The sequence below is a fragment of the Danio aesculapii genome, chromosome 19, assembly GCF_903798145.1.
Source record: "Danio aesculapii chromosome 19, fDanAes4.1, whole genome shotgun sequence".
Classification (NCBI taxonomy): domain Eukaryota; kingdom Metazoa; phylum Chordata; class Actinopteri; order Cypriniformes; family Danionidae; genus Danio; species Danio aesculapii.
The window spans coordinates 18,487,672-18,508,214 of record NC_079453.1 but is presented as its reverse complement, the minus strand read 5'-3'; the positions used below and the strand labels follow the sequence as shown (position 1 = coordinate 18,508,214).

The window sequence follows — 20,543 nt, the reverse complement described above, 5'->3', positions numbered from 1 at the left end:
AGGGGAGAAAAACAACCTTTTCTCAGCATAAATTTCAAACTACAGCTGAACAAATCATTATAAATCAGGTAAGTGACATTCTGAGTCAATCTTTCTCTTTTGTATTTTGTAATGCTGTATTTACACCACAGAAACTGGTAGTGTTTGCTTTGTTCCCGATTGCAACAGAAATACTGGGAAATCTGTGGATTGATGGCATTTTATGCCGTTCAGCCTTAATATCTTGAAATGTGAGCAAAAATGACCTGTTTTGTCATTACTTTAGACATTTCCAGAGAAACATTCAAATACTAGCTCTAAGTGATGTTTGTGAACTGGCAACCATTTCTGCTGTTCTGATGTCAGCTGCAGATGTGAATGAGTGGAGGAAGAAAGTAGTTCCTCATATAAAAGGGTTTTTGAGAGTCTCTGTTTGATTTCCTTTTTTTATACACACGATTATGCTATCGAACTGTTGTATAAATGCAGTATCACACTCATAGCAGTGCAATATGGCTGTACATCGGCACTAGTGGGGGGCACCAAGGCACTCAGCCGGTGGCCTCGAGCCAACACATGCCTGTATGTGTGTATATACATTTTTATGTATAATAAACACAGTATGTAGGGAGAGAGAGAGAAACAGAGAGATGACATCTTTGTCAACCAACCATGAACCGTTTAATTAGTACACCTAGCTAGTACCTGGTTGGATCTTCTTTTGCCTTTAGAGCATGGGTCACTCAACTTGTTCCTGAAAGGCCTGTGTCCTGCAGAGTTTAGCTCCAACAATAAATCAAACACACATGAAAAAGCTAATCACATTCTTACTAGTTATACTTAACATTTATATACAGGCACATTGGCCCTCCAGAACTGAGAATGGTGACGCCTGCTTTAGAAGAATGGCATTGAATTAACAGTTCACCCCAAACTAAAAATTCTTTCATTATTTATTCACCTGAAATCTGTAACCATTGACATCTGTAATAGGACAAACACATACCATGGGTGTCAATAGTTTCTCAAACAAGTGAAGGGTGAGTAAATGAAGCATTAAATAATAATGCGTCCATTTGCTGCCATAAGATAAACTTCTGCCCCTAGCTCTTAGTGCTCTGAGCACCAACAGTTCTTTGTATACTTACAATAGCACTTCTTGTGTGTATTGCCTCCTCCTGTAAATAAAATGTAGTAAGTTTGGTTGCTACCTAACCAGCATGTGGAGTTTTTTGTCTTTTGTTCCTTTCTCAGCCAATAGTATCTGGCTGGAGACTTGCACATGAAAACTGAGGCATGCAGTCATGCACTCAATAGGGCTAGTGACGTAGCCCCTTTAAGGGCTATGCAATAAAAACATGCATGTAGTCTTGCAGGTGCACTTGGTCTGCAGTCAGACCCTTCTTTTTACATCAGGACTTTACTAACAGGTGATCTTTGGTGAGAATAGTCATAGACATGCTGAGTAGATGCAGTTCTCACTGTTGTCCTCCAGTTTACAAATGATGCCCTTTTCAGAAACCCAAAGATAACAAGGAAGATGAAAAGTAATATTGTGGTGGAGCATCCCCCCCAGAGTGACACCTTCATAAAAACCTTATACAAACCAGAAAAAACACACCTACCCAACATTGTTTTTGAATGTTATCTATCGTAAAGGCTAAGATTTACAATAACAAATAATGACTTGGACAGATGTTGAGTCTAATATTGTCACACGATGCGTGTCAAATCAAAATACTTACGAGCTCCTATGAGTCTGCAGTAATCAATTCTTGTTTAGACAGTAACTAGTCCAGAAATAAAATCTCCATCATCGTTTAATAGTTGATGTATCACAGACTCATTCATTCATAATTTTCTTTTCAGCTTAGTCCCTTTATTATTCCTGGGTGGCCACAGCGGAATGAACTGCCAACTTATCCAGCACGTTTTACGCAGCGGATGCTCTTCCAGCCGCTACCCTGCTCTGGGAAATGTATCACAGACTCTTATTACATTTCTAGTCTGATGGGCAGAAAATGCATCTGACACAATTTGCGTTGCTTAATTGTACCACTTAAATCCTAAAGCATGAGGTGTGAATTTCAATTCACTGGAACACGTTTTAACAGATAGCCTTTGTTTATAACATTCAATCCCTATGATAGATCAACGTTACAGAGCACAAATGAAAACAGATCGATTGATTGATTGATTTTATGTGCTGAATGTTTAACAATCAAAACCAGGCAAAATAACAAAACCAGGACATTCACATTTAAAAAAATAAATACATTTTTAGACAGAATTTTGTGAAATTCCTTTACTTGTTTGTAAAATAGTGAGCTGCTTTCTGAGACACAATGGCACAGCATGAGTGCAATATTACTACTCAAAAAGAACAAATCTGTAATGGCACGCATTAGTTTGAGATGGATGCAAAAGAAAAAGTTTCTGTGAAGATTCTTGAATTACAATGAGGCTTTCACAAACGTTTTTTAGAAGATCATGCAAATGTACACCAATATTAAAAGGTTCATTCAAAGCACACATGTAAAATGTTTACATTCTGTTACAACCAGTCACAATGCCTTTAAATACAACTCAATTTCTAAATGTAATGTATAAAATAAAAAACTGTAAAAATATCAAAACATCTGTTTATGCATCAGACAAATCTGCCTATTTGTGGAATGACTGCAAATGCATACAGAGCTAACTTGACATTTCTTTCCATTTAATAATAAGTTTTAAATATTTTTGAAGTTAAGTCCACGTTTAAATAAATGATAAAAACTACAATTTACCCAGCATTCATTCATCTCTTTTCCAGGATTTGTAAGTGAAGAATGCACTACCAGCATAGCTCAGAGATACTAGGAATGCAAAAAACTAGAGCAGAGAGAAAAAGAAAGATGTGCATTAAAAATAATAATAATAATTTTATTCAAAGTAAATGAAAAACACTTGGCAATTATATTTTGCATGATCAAGACTGTAACCAGAGATCATGATTACCAATATATTCCCCAAGTTAATGATGGTTATGAACACATTTATTTACTTCAAATTGATTACCGTTGAAGCTGCCCAGCAGTTGAAAGTATGATGACCTTTGACCACCTGATTCAACAATGCTGCCTCAACAATAGCAGCCGATGTGTAGAATAAAGCTGCAGTGCAATTGAAAATGAGAACCTAAAAGGTCAGGGACAGAATTACAGTTGAGAAATTTTTCAACAGCAATATGTTCCTTCAAAACTATTACAGAGATAATTGATCCAGAATTGTTTCCCCCTTAAAACTACATGTATATCTAAATAACCTTGCTTTTTTATTCTATCACAGATCTGTAGAAATAATAATCTGCACCTACCACTGTAGTCCACTGCATGTGCTTGCGATGTCTATTGGCCACATTGATGATGAGTAGGAAAAGGGTGAGAAGCCAGTAGAAGACAGTCACAAACATCACCCATCCAAATGGTGAAAATCTGAAATATTCTGTGCTTGCAATCAGTGGCCATACCAGCAGGCCTAAAATCTAAAGAGCATAAGAATTTCTTAATTGAAATATATGATTCTCTGGGAAACCTGAATGAAAATGTTTTAGCACAGAGCTTCTTAACCACTATCTATGACTTTCCAGTGGTGTGTGACTTACTGAATAACAATTAAGGTTAAAGTAGAGACTTTAAACATCAAGAACATTTTTTTTCTTCTTCTTCAAAAACTGCTCTTTATTTGTTGTAGCTTATTTTAAAAGCTATTTTGTCTTATTTTAAATTAATTGAAGTCACCCTGAAGGCCATTAGATGTTACTGATTCTCCCAGTAGCACTTTAAAGTTGCCAACTTGTAAGATCATTCACTTATGTGAAACAGAAGGTCCGCTTGCCAGACAGTTCGCTGGGCTGTGGCCAACGTATAATAAGTATATAATACAAAGCTTCTTCTAAATGGGGAAATTGTTTTATGGGTCATTGACTTATCCATTCACTTGAATTTCTGTTTAAATATCTCTATTACAGTTGGACTTCCTCTACAACATGTTGGCCTTCTTTCCTTCATTAAGACAGAAAGAGGAACATGAAATGCAATCACATACAAATAGTTTCACTGCAATGTTCCTTGCAATTTCTGCCATGCAAAACAGGTGTAGGCATACAGTTTTATGCAAAAGTTTGGTCACCCTTTTGTGGCTGTATAGTTTTATGCTCTTTCTTTATAAGAGAAGATCACAGTTATATGCCCTTCGGTTTCTAGAGAAAGCTAGATAATCTCATGTTTTTCAGACAGAAATCTGTAGTGTAGCAGTTTTGAGATGTGTGAGATTAAATTGAAACTGAAAGAAAATAGGCTATGCAAAGGTTTGGACACTCTCTCTTTTGGGTAGATTTCAAAACTTGTAGTCACCTAATGCTGATTGGTTATAATACAAAATTGATTTGATTGACTCAGTGAACCTTAATCCTAACACAGGTGCAACCAATCATGAAAAGGGATATTTAGGATAGCTGATTGCTAGTTGTGTTTTTTCTTAAGCTGCAGTCACACTGGAGTTTGAGCTTGCGAAATTCTGTAGTACAAAGCTGCGAAAAGGGGCGGGATTAAACAAGATGATTAGACATTTAATAAAGCGAGCAATTGGTCCATATTTTAAATTTCTGTCCAGAGAGGTCATGTTTTGATCTTCTATTAGTCTCACACAGTCAAGTTATGCGATTTCGCAGGTCTGAGTTCACCAAGCTTGAATTTTGCAACGTATCGAACTGCGAAACTTGTCGCACGAGCTTGCGTTTCCGGTCTGACGCATTCACATGCATGTGAATGGAAGTCTATAAGGAGAAAAGTGCAGCGTGACCGCAGCTTTATTGTGAACCAAAGAGTAGCAACAAGGAAACCTCAAAAAAACTTCCTAATGACCTAAAAATGATCAAAAAGTTGCAAAAAGTTATCACAAAGTTTTATAGTGTCTATCTCCTAAGTGAGAAATATTGTAAGACAATGTAGGGCAACAGGAACAGTTCTGGTGAAGGAAAGATGTGATTGGCCAAGAAAATTATCTGAAAGACAAAGGCGAAAAATGGTTAGAATGGTCACAAACAAACCACAGACCACCTCCAAAGATCTCCAGGAACGTCTTGCTGCCTATAACGTCATTGTTCATCATTCCACAGTCCAGCGCACTCCAAAGAACAGCTCAATGGAAGGGTGATGCTGAAAAAGCATTTTCTGCATTCTGCCAACAAGCAGTGATGATTGAGGTATGCTCATAAAAGGCTCAACTGGACAATCATTTTGGAAAAATATACTGTGAACAGAAGCCATAACCATAGGCGCTTTGCATGGCGGAAAAAGAACAAAGCATTCCAGCAGAAGAACATGCTCCCTACTGTAAAATATGTTGGAGGGTCCATCATGATGTTGAGAGATGTATGTCAAGCACAGGTACTGGAAACCTTGTCAGAGTTGGATTCCACCAGAATCAGCAGATTCTTAGGAACAAAGTTCAGAAATCAGTCAGAAAGCTGAAGTTACAGCAGGGTTGGATGTATCAGCAGGACAATTATCCAAAGCATAGTTCCATATCTACCAAGGAATTCATGCTTAGACAGTAAACAATGTTCTAGAATGGCCATACCAGTCTGCAGACTTGAACATTACTGAAAATCTATTAATGGATTTGAAAACAGCAGTTCATTCTCAGCACCCATCAAACCTGACCGAACTATAGACATTTTGCAAAGAAGAATGGTCCAAAGTGCCTTTAGGGATTCGGGGATTTATCCCTGGCTATAAGAAGCGTCTACAGGCTGTTATTTCAGCAAAAGGTGACTCTACAGAATATTGATGTCATTCTGTTGGGGTGCCCAAATTTTTGCACCTGTCTGTTCAGCTAAATTTGATTTAATTCTGTTTTGTTAAAATAGCATTACATCTGTTGATTAAATAAGTGTTGTGTCAGAACTGAAATGTTGCTTTTTCCATTGGGTATAAAATAGATCCAAATTAAATTGCTGATTTGAAAGGCCAGCAGACTATGGCTTGCAATTCTGAAAATTATCTGGGTACTTTTGCATAAAACTGTATGTATCTTTAATACCATAATATAAGATTACAGTAATTTGTCATATAATATGTAAAGCATGCACGGCCGGTTTACTTTAGGTCACTGAGGTTAACTCTGCTGCATAAATTCGCTTTGAGGAGAATAGCCCACCCTACATTTGTCCAGAGCTCCTAATCGTTACTCGTGCAAATTCCAATGAAAGGAGCAACTGAACAAACACACAACAAAAAAGTTCACCAGTGACAATAAAAATCTCTTTTTTTTTTATGTGTATCCTATTTGATAGAATAGACGTTTTAGGACAGATGGTTTACTCACAATTTCAGCAAACACGAGGCAGTTTGCCACGCTCGGAAAGGACTCTCTGTCGTACCATAAGGTACCTGTGCTTGAATTCCCGAATTCTAGGTAAGGGCTGCTCGCGGTGGTTACCACAGGTTTAGAGTTTGTATTCTCCGCCATGAAAGCAACCCAAAATCTTAGTAGTCCAAGTGTATTTCTCTGCGTACAGGTCGTGTTTCGACCAAAGAGTTTGTTATCTGAATGTATTTCAACTAACAGAAACAGCGAACAACAGTTCCTTCCTTGCTTTCTTTGCATAACTGGAACAATACACCAAAAAACGAAAAAAAAAAAAAAAAAAAAAAGTATATTTGCATACTGAGCTTGCAAAAAAAAAAAAAAAAAAAAAAAAAAAACTCCGCCCACCGACCACCCCGATTGATGACGCTGAATGTTGTACTTCCAGATAGAAATCATATATAGTGTTTGCAAACTGCCAAAATAGCAAGCCAGGCTAGTGTCAATGTTTTAAAATATACTGTCCAATATTAATGTGACAAAACAAATAGTGCAGAGATGTCAGAAGATGTCAGTGGGGCAGTACCAGCCATCTTAAAATGTATGCCCACCTATTTTTTTCAAAAGGTATACTGTTTAGTTCTAATTAATATGTAGGCCTACATGTAGCAATTTACAAATGTGTATGTCTAATAGATTAGGATGTACCTTTACGTTTGAGAATGCCGTTCAGCATGATATTATTGGCCTGGACACCTGAAATCTCCTGAAAGTCTTCCACTAGATGGAGCCACACTCTCAGAAATAAAGGGAGGCTACAAAAGCTGTGACTGGACAGGCATGTATATTAGGCTGCTAATTTATATATTTTTAATGTGTCGATATAGATCCTGTAGGTACAAATGTGCGCCTTTTGAAAAGGTACCATGCTATTGACAGCTCAATTCAAACTCTAGTTTCTCTGCATGTCTGCGGTTTTAACAATCACTGATTAAGTGCATATGAATGAGGTTGACATTCTCTCTCTTTCAGAGACATTTTTTTTTCTGTGATATACACAGTGCAGAGAGAGTCCAGGGAAGAAACAAGATGGTCTTAGATGGTCTTAGATGGTCAACCAGGCTGGTTTTAGAGGGGTTTTGGCAATTTCCAGGCTGGTTTCCAGCAATTTCAAGCCTGTTCTTTGCTGGTCAGGCTGGGAGATGACCAGCTAAAACCAGCTTGACCAGCCTAGCCAGGCTGGAAGGCTGGTCAAGCTGGTTTTAGCTGGATTTAGCTGTTCATTTTCCAGCCTGACCAGCTAAGACCAGGCTGGAAATGGAAAAGACCTCTCTAAAACCAGGCTGGTCGACCAGCTAAAACCAGCCAACCAGCCTAGGCCGGTTAAGCTGAATTTTTCAGCAAGGTCATTCAAACACATACACAATGGACAATTTAGCTTACCCAATTCACCTATACCACATGTTTTTGGACTTGTAGGGGAAACCGGAGCACCCGGAGGAAACCCACGCAAACACGGGAAGGACATGCACCCCCTGAGACATCATTTTTGTTCGAAAATATAATCAATGCCTAAACCCAACCCGAACTGTAAAATCAGAGGTGAATATTAGTTGGAAAACAATCATGTAGAAGTACATAACCCTAACTGTAAGACTAAACTGTAAACATATCCTTTAATTCTAATTGGCTGATTGGAATTGGTTGTTCTAGAATTAACATACTGTAGATGTTCATCCAGAAACATGTCCTGTTTGGTGAAATCACACAAATCGTTAGAGAGAAGACATCAACATACATAAGAGAAAACTATTTAAAGGGGTTCATTTTTAAATACATGGAATGACAAAAAATATGTTATGCTTTTAGTGAACTTTTAGTGTGAAAACACTGATAGACATGCAAAAAATGTATGTGATTTTAGAATATCAGAGAACACTGATTAATATTAAATGATTTTTACAAGGCACTGTACAAACAGTTCAGTCTATCTGACAAAAATATTGTTGTGATGAACTGCCAACTACTCTGGCATATGCTTTATGCCTTGTATATGTTTTACCTTCCAGCCACAACCTAGTGAAACACCCTCACATTCACACGCACACTCATACACTATGGCCAGTTTAGTTAATCCAATTCACCTGTACCGCATGTCTTTTGGACTGCGAGGAGAACATGCAAACTCCACACAGAAATGACAACTGGCCTAGCTGGCACTTGAACCAGCAAGGTTCTATCTACTTACATTCCGGAAGTACTCATAGCGCTTCACCTTTCCCACATGTTTTTATGTTACAGCCTTATTCCAAAATGGATTCAGTTAATTTATTTCCTCAAAATTTTACACACATTACCCCATAATGACAATGTGAAAAAAGATTTTTTTGGAAATTGTTGCAAATTTGTTAAAATAAAAAACTGAAAAATCACAGGTACATAAGTATTCACAGCCTTTGCTTAATACTTTGTTGACAAACCTTTGGCAGCAATTATTTCCTCAAGTCTTTTTGAATATGATGCCACAAGCTTGGCACACCTGTCTTCGGGAGTTTTTGCCCATTCCTCTTTGCAGTACCTCTCAAGATAGATTCTATAGATAGATAGATAGATAGATAGATAGATAGATAGATAGATAGATAGATAGATAGATAGATAGATAGATAGATAGATAGATAGATAGATAGATAGATAGATAGATAGATGTAGCATGTCATTAGCCATCATTCTACCATGAATTAGCATGTTATTAGCATGATTCTAGCATGAATTAGCATGTTACTAGCATGATTCTAGCATGAATTAGCATGTTACTAGAATGATTCTAGCATGAATTAGCATGTTACCAGCATGATTCTAGCATGAATTAGCATGTTACTAGCATGATTCTAGCATGAATTAGCATGTTACTAGCATGATTCTAGCATGAATTAGCATGTTACTAACATGATTCTAGCATGAAATTAGCATGTTACTAGCATGATTCTAGCATGAATTAGCATGTTACTAGCATGATTATAGCATGAATTAGCATGTTACTAACATTATTCTAGCATGAATTAGTATGTTATTAGCATTATTTTAGCATGAATTAGCATGTTATTAGCATGATTCTAGCATGATTTAGCATGTTACTAGCATGATTCTAGCATGAATTAGCATGTTACTAGCATGATTTTAGCATGAATTAGCATGTTACTAGCATGATTCTAGCATGAATTAGCATGTTACTAGCATGATTCTAGCATGAATTAGCATGTTACTAGCATGATTCTAGCATGAATTAGCATGTTACTAGCATGATTCTAGCATGAATTAGCATGTTAATAGCATGATTCTAGCATGAATTAGCATGATTCTAGCATGAATTAGCATGTTACTAGCATGATTCTAGGATGAATTAGCATGTTACTAGCATGATTCAAGCATGAATTAGCATGCTACTAGCATGATTCTAGCATGAATTAGCATGTTACTAGCATGATTCTAGCATGAATTAGCATGTTACTAGCATGATTCTAGCATGAATTAGCATGTTACTAGCATGATTCTAGCACGAATTAGCATGTTACTAGCATGATTCTAGCACGAATTAGCATGTTACTAGCATGATTCTAGCACGAATTAGCATGTTACTAGCATGATTCTAGCACGAATTAGCATGTTATTAGCATGATAGATAGATGGATGGATGGATGGATGGATGGATGGATAGATAAAAACAGTTGATAGATAGATAGATAGATAGATTGATAGATAGATAGATAGATAGATAGATAGATAGATAGATAGATAGATAGATAGATAGATAGATAGATAGATAGATAGATAGATAGATAGATAGATAAAAACAGTTGATAGATAGATAGATAGATAGATAGATAGATAGATAGATAGATAGATAGATAGATAGATAGATAGATAGATAGATTAAACAGTTGATAGATAAAAACAGTTGATAGATAGATAAAAACAGTAGATAGATAGATAGATAGATAGATAGATAGATAGATAGATAGATAGATAGATAGATAGATAAAAACAGTTTATAGATAGATAGATAGATAGATAGATAGATAGATAGATAGATAGATAGATAGATAGATAGATAGATAGATAGATAGATAGATAGATAGATAGATAGATAAAAACATTTGATAGATAGATAGATAGATAGATAGATAGATAGATAGATAGATAGATAGATAGATAGATAGATAGATAGATAGATAGATAGATAGATAGGAGATTAAAACAGTTTGAGGATAGATAGATAGATAGATAGATAGATAGATAGATAGATAGATAGATAGATAGATAGATAGATAGATAGATAGATAGATAGATAGGAGATTAAAAACAGTTTGAGGATAGATAGATAGATAGATAGATAGATAGATAGATAGATAGATAGATAGATAGATAGATAGATAGATAGATAGATAGATAGATAGTAGGATGGATGGATGGATGGATGGATGGATGGATGGATGGATGGATGGATGGATAGATAAAAACAGTTTATAGATAGATAGATAGATAGATAGATAGATAGATAGATAGATAGATAGATAGATAGATAGATAGATAGATAGATAGATAGATAGATAGATAGATAGATAAAGTTAAAGCTCACCCATAAGTATGACAGTCTGATGGAAAGCTATGAGGTCACAAAGTTTGATCTAATGTTATGTCAATGACAGTCTTTTGCAATGGAAGTCTATGGGACAGTTGTTGCTAGGGTGCAGTATCTGGTAGTTAGGGTGTGGCTAGAAAGTTAAAAGCTCATCAGTGATTGGGAATTTGGTAGTCTGAGTTAAATGAGCTCAGCCATAAGTCTGTATGACAGTCTGATGCAGAGTTATGAGCTCACCGAGTTTGATTCAAAGTTAAGTCAATGACAGTCTTTAGCAATGGAAGTCTATGGGACAGTTTCTAGGGTCCAAAAGTGGTTGCTAGGGCGTGGCTAGAAAGTTTAAAGGTGATCAGTCATTGGCAGTTTGATAGTCTGAGTTAAATGAGCCCAGTTAGAAGTCTGAGTGACAGTCTGACGCAGAGTTATGAGCTCACAAAGTTTGATCCCATGTTAAGTCTATGGGATTTTTCCGACGATCCCGGGACGTTTTTCGGAAAACCGAAAGTCGGATCAGTCGGAAAAGATATAGCAATCCGAGTCCGAATAGTTTGGAGGTCTGGTGCGAGTTTGGTGATCATAGCTTGAAAGCTCTAGGAGGAGATAGAGTTAGAAATTTAGTCTCAGAAGAAGAATAATAAAAAAAATAAATAAATAAAACTAGATTATTAAAGTTTGAGGACAAACTTTGAGGCTGGCTAGTGAAAGTCTGTCGGTAATAGTTTATTTAGTTTAAAACCGTTTTAAAAAGTGTGAATAGATAGATAGATAGATAGATAGATAGATAGATAGATAGATAGATAGATAGATAGATAGATAGATAGATAGATAGATAGATAGATAGATAGATTAGCATGTCATTAGCATGATTCTACCATGAATTAGCATGTTATTAGCATGATTCTAGCATGAATTAGCATGTTACTAGCATGATTCTAGCATGAACTAGCATGTTATTACCATGATTCTAGCATGAATTAGCATGTTACTAGCATGATTCTAGCATGAATTAGCATGTTACTAGCATGATTCTAGCAGAATTAGCATGTTACTAGCATGATTCTAGCATGAATTTAGCATGTTATTAGCATGATTCTAGCATGAATTAGCATGTTTCTAGCATGATTCTAGCATGAACTAGCATGTTACTAGCATGATTCTAACATGAGTTAGCATGTTACTAGCATTAATTAGCATGTTACTTGCATGATTCTAGCATGAATTAGCATGTTACTAGCATGATTCTAGCATGAATTAGCATGTTACTAGCATGATTCTAGCATGAATTAGCATGTTATTGCTGTGATTCTAGCATGAATTAGCATGTTATTAACGTGATTCTAGCATGAATTAGCATGTTACTAGCGTGATTCTAGCATGAATTAGCACGTTACTAGCATGATTCTAGCATGAATTAGCATATTACTAGCATGATTCTAGCATGAATTAGCATGTCATTAGCATTGATTCTAGCATGAATTAGCATGTTATTACCCATGATTCTAGCATGAATTAGCATGTTACTAGCATTGTTCTAACATGAATTAGGCATGTTACTAGCATGATTCTAGCATGATTTAGCATATTACTAGCATGATCTAGCATGAATTAGCATGTTATCAGCATGATTCTAGCGCGAATAGCATGTTGTTAGCATCATTCTAGCACAAATTAGCATGTTATTAGCATGATTCTAGCATGAATTAGCATTGTTACTCCTAGCATGATTCTAGCATGAATTAGCATGTTAATAGCATGATTCTAGCATGAATTAGCATGTTACTAGCAAGATTCTAGCATGAATTAGCATGTTACTAGCATGATTCTAGCATGAATTAGCATGTTACTAGCATGATTCTAGCATGAATTAGCATGTTTACTAGCATGTTTCTAGCATGAATTAGCATGTTGTTAGCATGATTCTAGCATGAATTGCATGTTACTAGCATGATTCTAGCATGAATAAGCATGTTACTAGCATGATTCTAGCATGAATTAGATGTTACTAGCATGATTCTAGCATGATTAGCATGTTACTTGCATGATTCTAGCATGAATTAGCATGTTACTTGCATGATTCTAGCATGAATTAGCATGTTACTTGCATTATTCTAGCATGAATTAGCATGTTGCTAGTCATTGCTAGCATGTGAACCATACAGGATTTATGGTGTGGATCTTTTTTATCCCTTTATCATACTAACAAAATTGATGTCTGTTTCGAACAACCACATGACCTAGAGCACCATATAAATGTTTCATGAAGTAAGAAAGTAATAGAGGAACAGAGAAATAGAGGAACATTACAACAACCAGACCACATCTATGACACTATGAGCTTCACTGTTTTACTCGGTCTTTCATTGTATGGATTTATGCTGAGATCACTTGGTATGTTTGTTTTTACTTATAATTATACTGCCCTTGTTTTCAACCTGTGATATGTAAAGCTGCATTTTTATTTATGTTAGCTGTCCAGCACCAGCGGGTCCGACCTAATGGCATGGCCATTCTTCCATGTGGTGACCTGAAGGTTGGGAAAGTGACTTGGAGCAGGGATGTGAAAGGACATCAAGTGTCCATTCTCAGCACGAATAATGGAGAGATAATCAGACACACGAATAATAACAATTACAGTTCATTACCAGACTTGTCGCTGATTATCTGGTTTGTCTCATCTTGGGATGAAGGCTTGTATTATTGCAATGGGACATCTGTGGCGTGTCTGACAGTGAAACCAGGTAAGACACAAGGATCTAAACAAAACAGATTTTATTAAACAGATGTATGTATTAAAATAATATTTTAGTCACCATCAAAAGATAATACAATTAAATTCAAGCTAAATATTGCAAAAAAAAAAATTACAACCTACAAAATTTCAAATAATTATTAAAATTTCCTTGCTTCTCTCAATTTTTCTTATTTTTAAATTTGTATTTAAATATTTTTCTATAACATATAAATTTGGGGTGTACTAGTTTTTGGACCATAATCGTATGTAGTTTGTCAGATTTTGCTTCAGTACTAACTAATGTAACGTATATGCACAAATATATATGTACAACTTCCGATTAAAAATATGAATTTAAAATATAGATTGGTGAGGGGTGTCTTTATATATGCTGAGCACTGCACCTACCAATCACTAATCGCTTTATTTCCATTGTTAACGCAAATAACTACTCAGTCAGTCACATGGCAACGTCTGATTACAAGTCAAGACAATCAGCCGAAGTTCAAACAGAGCATCAGAATGAAGATGAAAGATGATTAAAGGCAGGTTGAGTATTTCAGAAATTACAAGTATTAAAAGAAACCCATCTCTGCAGACGATGGTCAGAACAGGGGGAAATATTCCAGCCACTAAGAATCTACTCCAGCTATGATGGCAGCAATTTTTCCATCAGATTTTTTGCTTCGTAGCTCTGTGCAACTGTGATTTGTTTGTTGTCATTTAAGGCCTGTTCATCTTTGGTTCGCCACTCGTTGAAAACACACGCGTTGTTACTGGATGATGTAGTTTCATTCCCTCTTGAGGATGTACTACTCATTGTTCATACTGCATCTTAAAACAGCACCCTGGCTCATGAGGTCATTCATCAGTAGGTCGTGTGCACGAATTCAAACTTTGTTTGCTACACATTGAAAAATAATTAGATTGTTTCACATACAACATTTCAACCATTTATCAATTAAGCTTAGGTGCTAGATTTTCCTTAACCTATCTAGCTATGTTTGTTGATGTTAAAAATAAATAACAGATTTTTTTTTTTAGAAAAACTTCTCTCATTTTTCATTACATTTGAGGATTTTGGTCACGTGATTAGTATTTCCTCATTCCGAACCTTCGTTAAGAGTTCACAATGCAGTTTTATAGTTGCTTGAAAAGTGGCTTTCAAATGATAAGTTGCTATCAAATATCACCCCCAAATCTTTGAATGATGAAGAGAACTTAACTGAAAATCCATCAAGGGTTGGACAGTATTCTTTGCGCAAGAGTTGGTTCCAATAAAACAGACCTCTGTTTTTATCTAAATTTAGACATTTGGCCAAAGGAGAACTGGTGCCCAGTGAAGCCTGGTTTTTCTTCCATTTTTTTTTTCTCGTTTTTTAATGTGGAAGTTTTTCTTCGCCACTGGCTTGGTTTGGGGCTTTTGGAGCTCTGCATCGGTGGTTTAATTTACTAGGTCTTTATCTATTTTACGCTGCTTTGACAATCTACATTGGAAAAAGTGCTATAGAAATAAAGATGAATTTAAGTGAATCCAATTTTTAGGTGGAGTTTATGTATAAACTAATTTCAAGAAGATCACATGCTTATGATTGACCACAGCTGGTCCCGCATCAGCTAACACATGATTCACCAATCAGATGACCACATAACCCACCATAAATAACCAGAGTTCTTACCTCAGAAAACTATGTCTTGAAAAATCCCCGCTTCCTCCCTTTCCCAGATAGGGTGACACAGCGGCCCAGTGATTAGCACTGTTGCCTTACAGCAAGAATGTCACTGGTTTCAAGTCCTACTAGGCCAGTCAATATTTCTGTGTGGAGTTTACATGTTCTCCACTTCACACCATGGGCTCTTAGCCAGCAGTATATCTTTTCATAGCAATCCTCATAATCTGTTATAGCTATAACTAAGCCATGGGAGTTCTCGAGACTTACCTGATCTCAAACTTCACTCTCACCCTTCAAACGGAAGGAGCCCCAGGCTCGAGGATCTTCTAAGCTCAGGGCTCTCTTCCGGGACAGCATGCCAAACATGCTTTATAATCAATCATCAGCTTTGTGTGAACTCTTGAATATCAGGTACACAATCTGTTGTCAAATTTTTAGGTTGTTTATTATCGGCATAACAGTGGAAACTAACTTTTTTTTACTTTTTATTATTTTTTTATATCACCTAACAGTAACATACAGTACCTATTGTAAAAAGTAAGGGACCAAGAACTGAGCCTTGTGGTACAGTGTACTTTTGATTGGTATGACGTCTCTTTATTAACTGAAACAATGTTATAACATTCAGTAGTCAATAGCATCAAAAGCAGCACGTAGTCCAACGACACTAATGAAGAAATACAGCTATGATTAGATGATAAGCTTTTATCATCTAATCATAGCTGTATTTCTTCATAGTGTCATTTGTAAATCTTTTTGCAGTGCTGTGAACTGCTCTAAATCTGAATTGGAATTTCTCAGGAAAAGCCAGTTTAAAATGGGTCTATAATTGTTTAATTCTTTAGGATCAAGTTGGATTTTTTAATGATAAGCTTAATTCTAAAGTCTAAGTTTTTTAGGCCAAACAGAAAACCTCTAGTTTTGTTTTCTTCCTTCTATGTTCCATTTTTTGGACTGCTTTCTTAAGGGCACAAGTGTGCATAAGTACATTGAGGTCCCATGCTGCTACCCATGGGAAGTCCTGTGCTAAATGGTTAGCATGCAAGGAGATGTGAGGATTACAGTTAAAACTGATTTGCAGGACAATGTACCATGGTCTTCTTGCTCTTTATTTATTGTTGCCCTATCTATCCTTCAGTGATTTGGCTGGCAGCCATACCGTGGCAGTCCCAAAATTTTAGTCGGATCAGATGTTTAATGCCTTATCAAATTGTACATCAGTTGACCTGAAGAACATAACTTTCATGTCTCCAGCCATCCCAGGCAAGCAGCTGATGTTTTAAATTCTGTCCACTTGACTGTATTTACGATAGATGGACTTTATTCAAGTTATAAAAATATCTCAAGTATGATCAACAAGATGCACCTGAGCCACCTTTTTCAGAATAAATGTGCAAAGAGCATAAACCAAAACATGAACTTGTGGTCACTGCAGGGTTTTCGGAGGAAAATAATGAATTAAAAACACAATGTGTAAAAGGTGAAGTGCTGTGAATACATTCTGGATGCACTTTAGATTGAGGAATGTTGCATTATATATGCAAATCAGTCCTTTTCTTGTACAGTGAATCAGAATCTCTGAATTTTAGAGCAATTTATGCAAAAGACAAAGTTTAAAATGCTTTTATTTTCAGTGATTATGAACTGATGAGAACAGGATTCAACTTTATTTAGATTTAATACTTTTGTTTTTTATGATTTACACAGCTGATGGACAGAACATTGAAGATCTGACTAAATGTCTCAAAGGTCAGTAAGAGTGATATTCTCTGATTAACTCTTTAATTGAAATGGTTCTTATTTCGGGGGTAAACACAGCTACATGGTGACCTCTTGTATTTATTATTTTTCTTGTTCTTCTACTCTGTAAGTTTATGGCAGCCTGTAGATTAATTCTCAGTCATTTTTGGAAATGAATGAAATAGGCACATTCTTCTTGGGTCATAAATTACATAAATTACCACTGCTTTGCTGGATAGGAGAGGTTGTTTGTATTTGAACGGTCTCATGTGCTACAGAAGTGATGCTATAACTTTCATTTTCCCACTAAGCATGTGCTGTATCCAAAATTGCCCTCTGTACCCTTAAATAGGGCATAGTGCAATACTGTGAGGGGGGAGCTATTTGTAGTGCTATGCAATAACAAGTGCACAACCCATGTACACTTAATAATAATAATAATTTTTATTATTATTTATTTTTATATAGCAGCTTTAAAACGTAATTCTCAAAGTGTTTTACAAAAAAAGTTACAGAAATAAAAATAGTTTAAATTAACAGTAAAATTTAATAATTCAAAATTGGTAAAACATTCAATCTCTAGAAACATTAAACAAATCAAGAATGCACACCTCACAAATAGGCGAGTGTGTTTTCAAGGATGATTTAAACAATCTAAAAGATTCAGTGTGTCCAATATCGTAGGGGAGAGTTTCTAGAGCCTCAGAGCCAGGGAAGAGAAAGCCTGGTCACCCATAGAGCACAGACGAGTCAGAAAGGAGGTCACGTGAAGGAGAGTACCATGTTAAAAGTTCAGACAGATAACTGATAGTGTGGAGCCAAACCATGCTAACGCCTGCTAATAAGGCATTCAGTAGTCTAGTTGGGAAAAATGAAAATATTAGTTATTCTGCCACAGAAAAGAACAGTATGGGGCAGATTCTTGAAATGTTTTGTGATGAAAAATGAAGGCTTTACAGTGGTCAGCACATAGAGGTCCTGGAAAACTCCAGGAATTCCTTCATACCTGCTCCCCAGTTTGCGCGCACCTTCCCCCCTCCCCCCCTCGCGCTTCACTTCACGCGCACCCCTGGATAAGATCTACCGGATTTTATGATCCGAATGTTGGCAGGTACGGCATTTTTCACAACGCTAACAATTGAAGAAATGCGCTGCATTTTTGTCACAACACAAACAACTGAAGAAACGCCCTGCATTTTTCGACAACGCAAACAACTAAAGAAACGTGCTGCATTTTGTGACAACGCAAACAACTGAAGAAACGCACAGCATTTTGTCACAACACAAACAACTGAAGAAACGCACGGCATTTTGTCACAACGTAAACAATTGAAGAAACAAGCTGCATTTTTGTCACAACACAAACAACTGAAGAAACGCCCTGCATTTTTCGACAACGCAAACAACTAAAGAAACGTGCTGCATTTTGTGACAACGCAAACAACTGAAGAAACGCACGGCATTTTGTCACAACGCAAACAATTGAAGAAACAAGCTGCATTTTGTCACAACGCAAACAACTGAAGAAAGCGCTGCATTTTGTCACAACAGAAACAACTGTAGAAACGCGCTGCATTTTGTGACAACGCAAACAACTGAAGAAACACGCTGCATTTTGTTACAACACAACAACTGAAAAAAACGTGCTTCATTTTGCAACAACACAAACAGCTGAAAAAAACGCACTGCATTTTGTCACAACTGAAGAAACGAGCTGCATTTGTCACAACACAAACAATAGAAGAAACACGTTGCATTTTGTCACACACAAAACAACAGAAGAAACACGTTGCATTTTGTCACAACGCAAACAACAGAAGACACCCTTTAATTCCCGGGAGTCTCCCGTATTCGGACCCCATCTTCCGCCCACCTCCCGTATTGTTCTGTCTCCCGGAAAACTCCAGGAATTCCTTCATACCTGCTCCTCAGTTCGCACGCACCTTCACCCCCGCTCTTCAGTTCGAAGAACTTAAGAAACGCGCTGCATTTTGCAACAACGCAAACAACTGAAGAAACGTGCTGCATTTTGTCGCAACTGAAGAAACGCGCTGCATTTTGTCACAACACAAACAACTGAAGAAACGCGCTGCATTTTGTCACAACAGAAACATTAAAGAAATGCGCTGCATTTTGCGACAACGCAAACAATTAAAGAAACATGCTGCATTTGTGACAACGCAAGCAACTAAAGAAATGCGCTGTATTTTGTCACCAACGCAAACAACTGAAGAAAACGAGCTGCATTTTGCGACAACGCAAACAACTGAAGAAAACGTGCTGCATTAAGTCACAACTGAAGAAACGCGCTGCATTTTGTCACAACACAATAATTAAGAAACGTGCTGCATTCTGGTGACAACGCAAACAACTGAAGAAACGCGCTGCATTTTGTCATAATGCTAACAACTGAAGAAATTCGCTGCATTTTGTCATAATGCTAACAACTGAAGAAACGCGATGCATTTTGTCACAAAACAAACAACTGAAGAAACGCGCTGCATTTTGTCGTAATGTTAACAACTGGAGAAACGTGCTGCATTTTGGCGACAACGCAAACAACTAAAGAACGCTCTGCATTTTGCGACAATGCAAACAACTGAAGAAAGCGCGCTGCATTTGGGTCACAACAAAAAACTACTGAAGAAGTGTGTGCTGCGTTTTGTCAAACCACAAACAACTGAAGAAATGCGCTGCATTTGGTTATAACACAAAGCAACTGAGAAACGTGCTGCATTTTGTTACAACACAAACAACTGAAGAAACGTTGCTGCATTTGTCGCAACTGAAGAAACCGCGCTGCATTTTGTCACAAACGCAAACAACTGAAGAAACGTGCTGCAGTTTTGTCACAACACAAACAACTGAAGAAACGTGCTGCATTTGTCACACACAAACAACTGAAGAAACGTGCTTGCATTTTGTCGCAACTGAAGAAAGCGCTGCATTTTGGTCACAACGCAAACAACTGAAGAAACGTGCTGCATTTTTGTCACAAACACAAACACTGAAGAAACGTGCTGCATTTTGTCGCAACTGAAAGAAACGCGCTGCATTTTGTCACAACACAAACAGCTGAAGAAAACGCGCTGCATTTTGTCACACAGAAACAATTAAAGAAACACGCTGCATTTTGTGACAATGCAAAAACTTAAGAAACTCGCTGCATTTTGTGACAACTGAAGAAATGCGCTGCATTTTGTCGCAACTGAAGAAACCCGCAGCATTTTGTCACAACACAAACAACTGAAGAAACACACTGCATTTTATCAGAACTGAAGAAACGCGCTGCATTTTGCGACAACGCAAACAATTAAAGAAACATGCTGTATTTTGTGACAACGCAAGCAACTAAAGAAACGCGCTGTATTTTGTCACAACGCAAACAACTGAAGAAACGCGCTACTTGTCACTGAAGCGCTGCATT

At 36.8% G+C, this 20,543-nt stretch overlaps 1 protein-coding gene and 1 long non-coding RNA gene across 2 annotated transcripts; one reads left to right on the top strand and one right to left on the bottom strand.

Moving 5' to 3' along the window:
* Positions 1-2,214: 2,214 nt before the first annotated feature.
* Positions 2,215-6,633, bottom strand: cmtm8a (CKLF-like MARVEL transmembrane domain containing 8a). Its single transcript, XM_056480091.1, has 4 exons — positions 6,352-6,633; positions 3,338-3,505; positions 3,040-3,159; positions 2,215-2,853 (listed from the first exon to the last, which is right to left on the bottom strand). Exons 1-4 carry the CDS (start codon positions 6,631-6,633, stop codon positions 2,776-2,778), a joined length of 648 nt encoding a protein of 215 aa, XP_056336066.1. The 3' UTR covers positions 2,215-2,775.
* A 6,636-nt stretch (positions 6,634-13,269) lies between these two features.
* On the top strand, positions 13,270-17,127 carry LOC130246355 (uncharacterized). The gene is made up of 3 exons (XR_008839429.1): positions 13,270-13,360; positions 13,441-13,710; positions 17,084-17,127. It is a non-coding gene; the product is annotated as an uncharacterized LOC130246355 (long non-coding RNA).
* The last annotated feature ends 3,416 nt before the right edge of the window (positions 17,128-20,543 follow it).

Excerpts from the sequence above, each read along its gene's own strand:
- cmtm8a (XM_056480091.1), bottom strand. The coding sequence starts at position 6,633 with ATGCAAAGAAAGCAAGGAAGGAACTGTTGTTCGCTGTTTCTGTTAGTT. Across the intron at positions 3,506-6,351 it reads GCCTCGTGTTTGCTGAAATT|ATTTTAGGCCTGCTGGTATG; the intron begins GTGAGTAAACCA and ends TATGCTCTTTAG. Across the intron at positions 2,854-3,039 it reads ACTGCTGGGCAGCTTCAACG|TTTTTTGCATTCCTAGTATC; the intron begins GTAATCAATTTG and ends TCTCTGCTCTAG.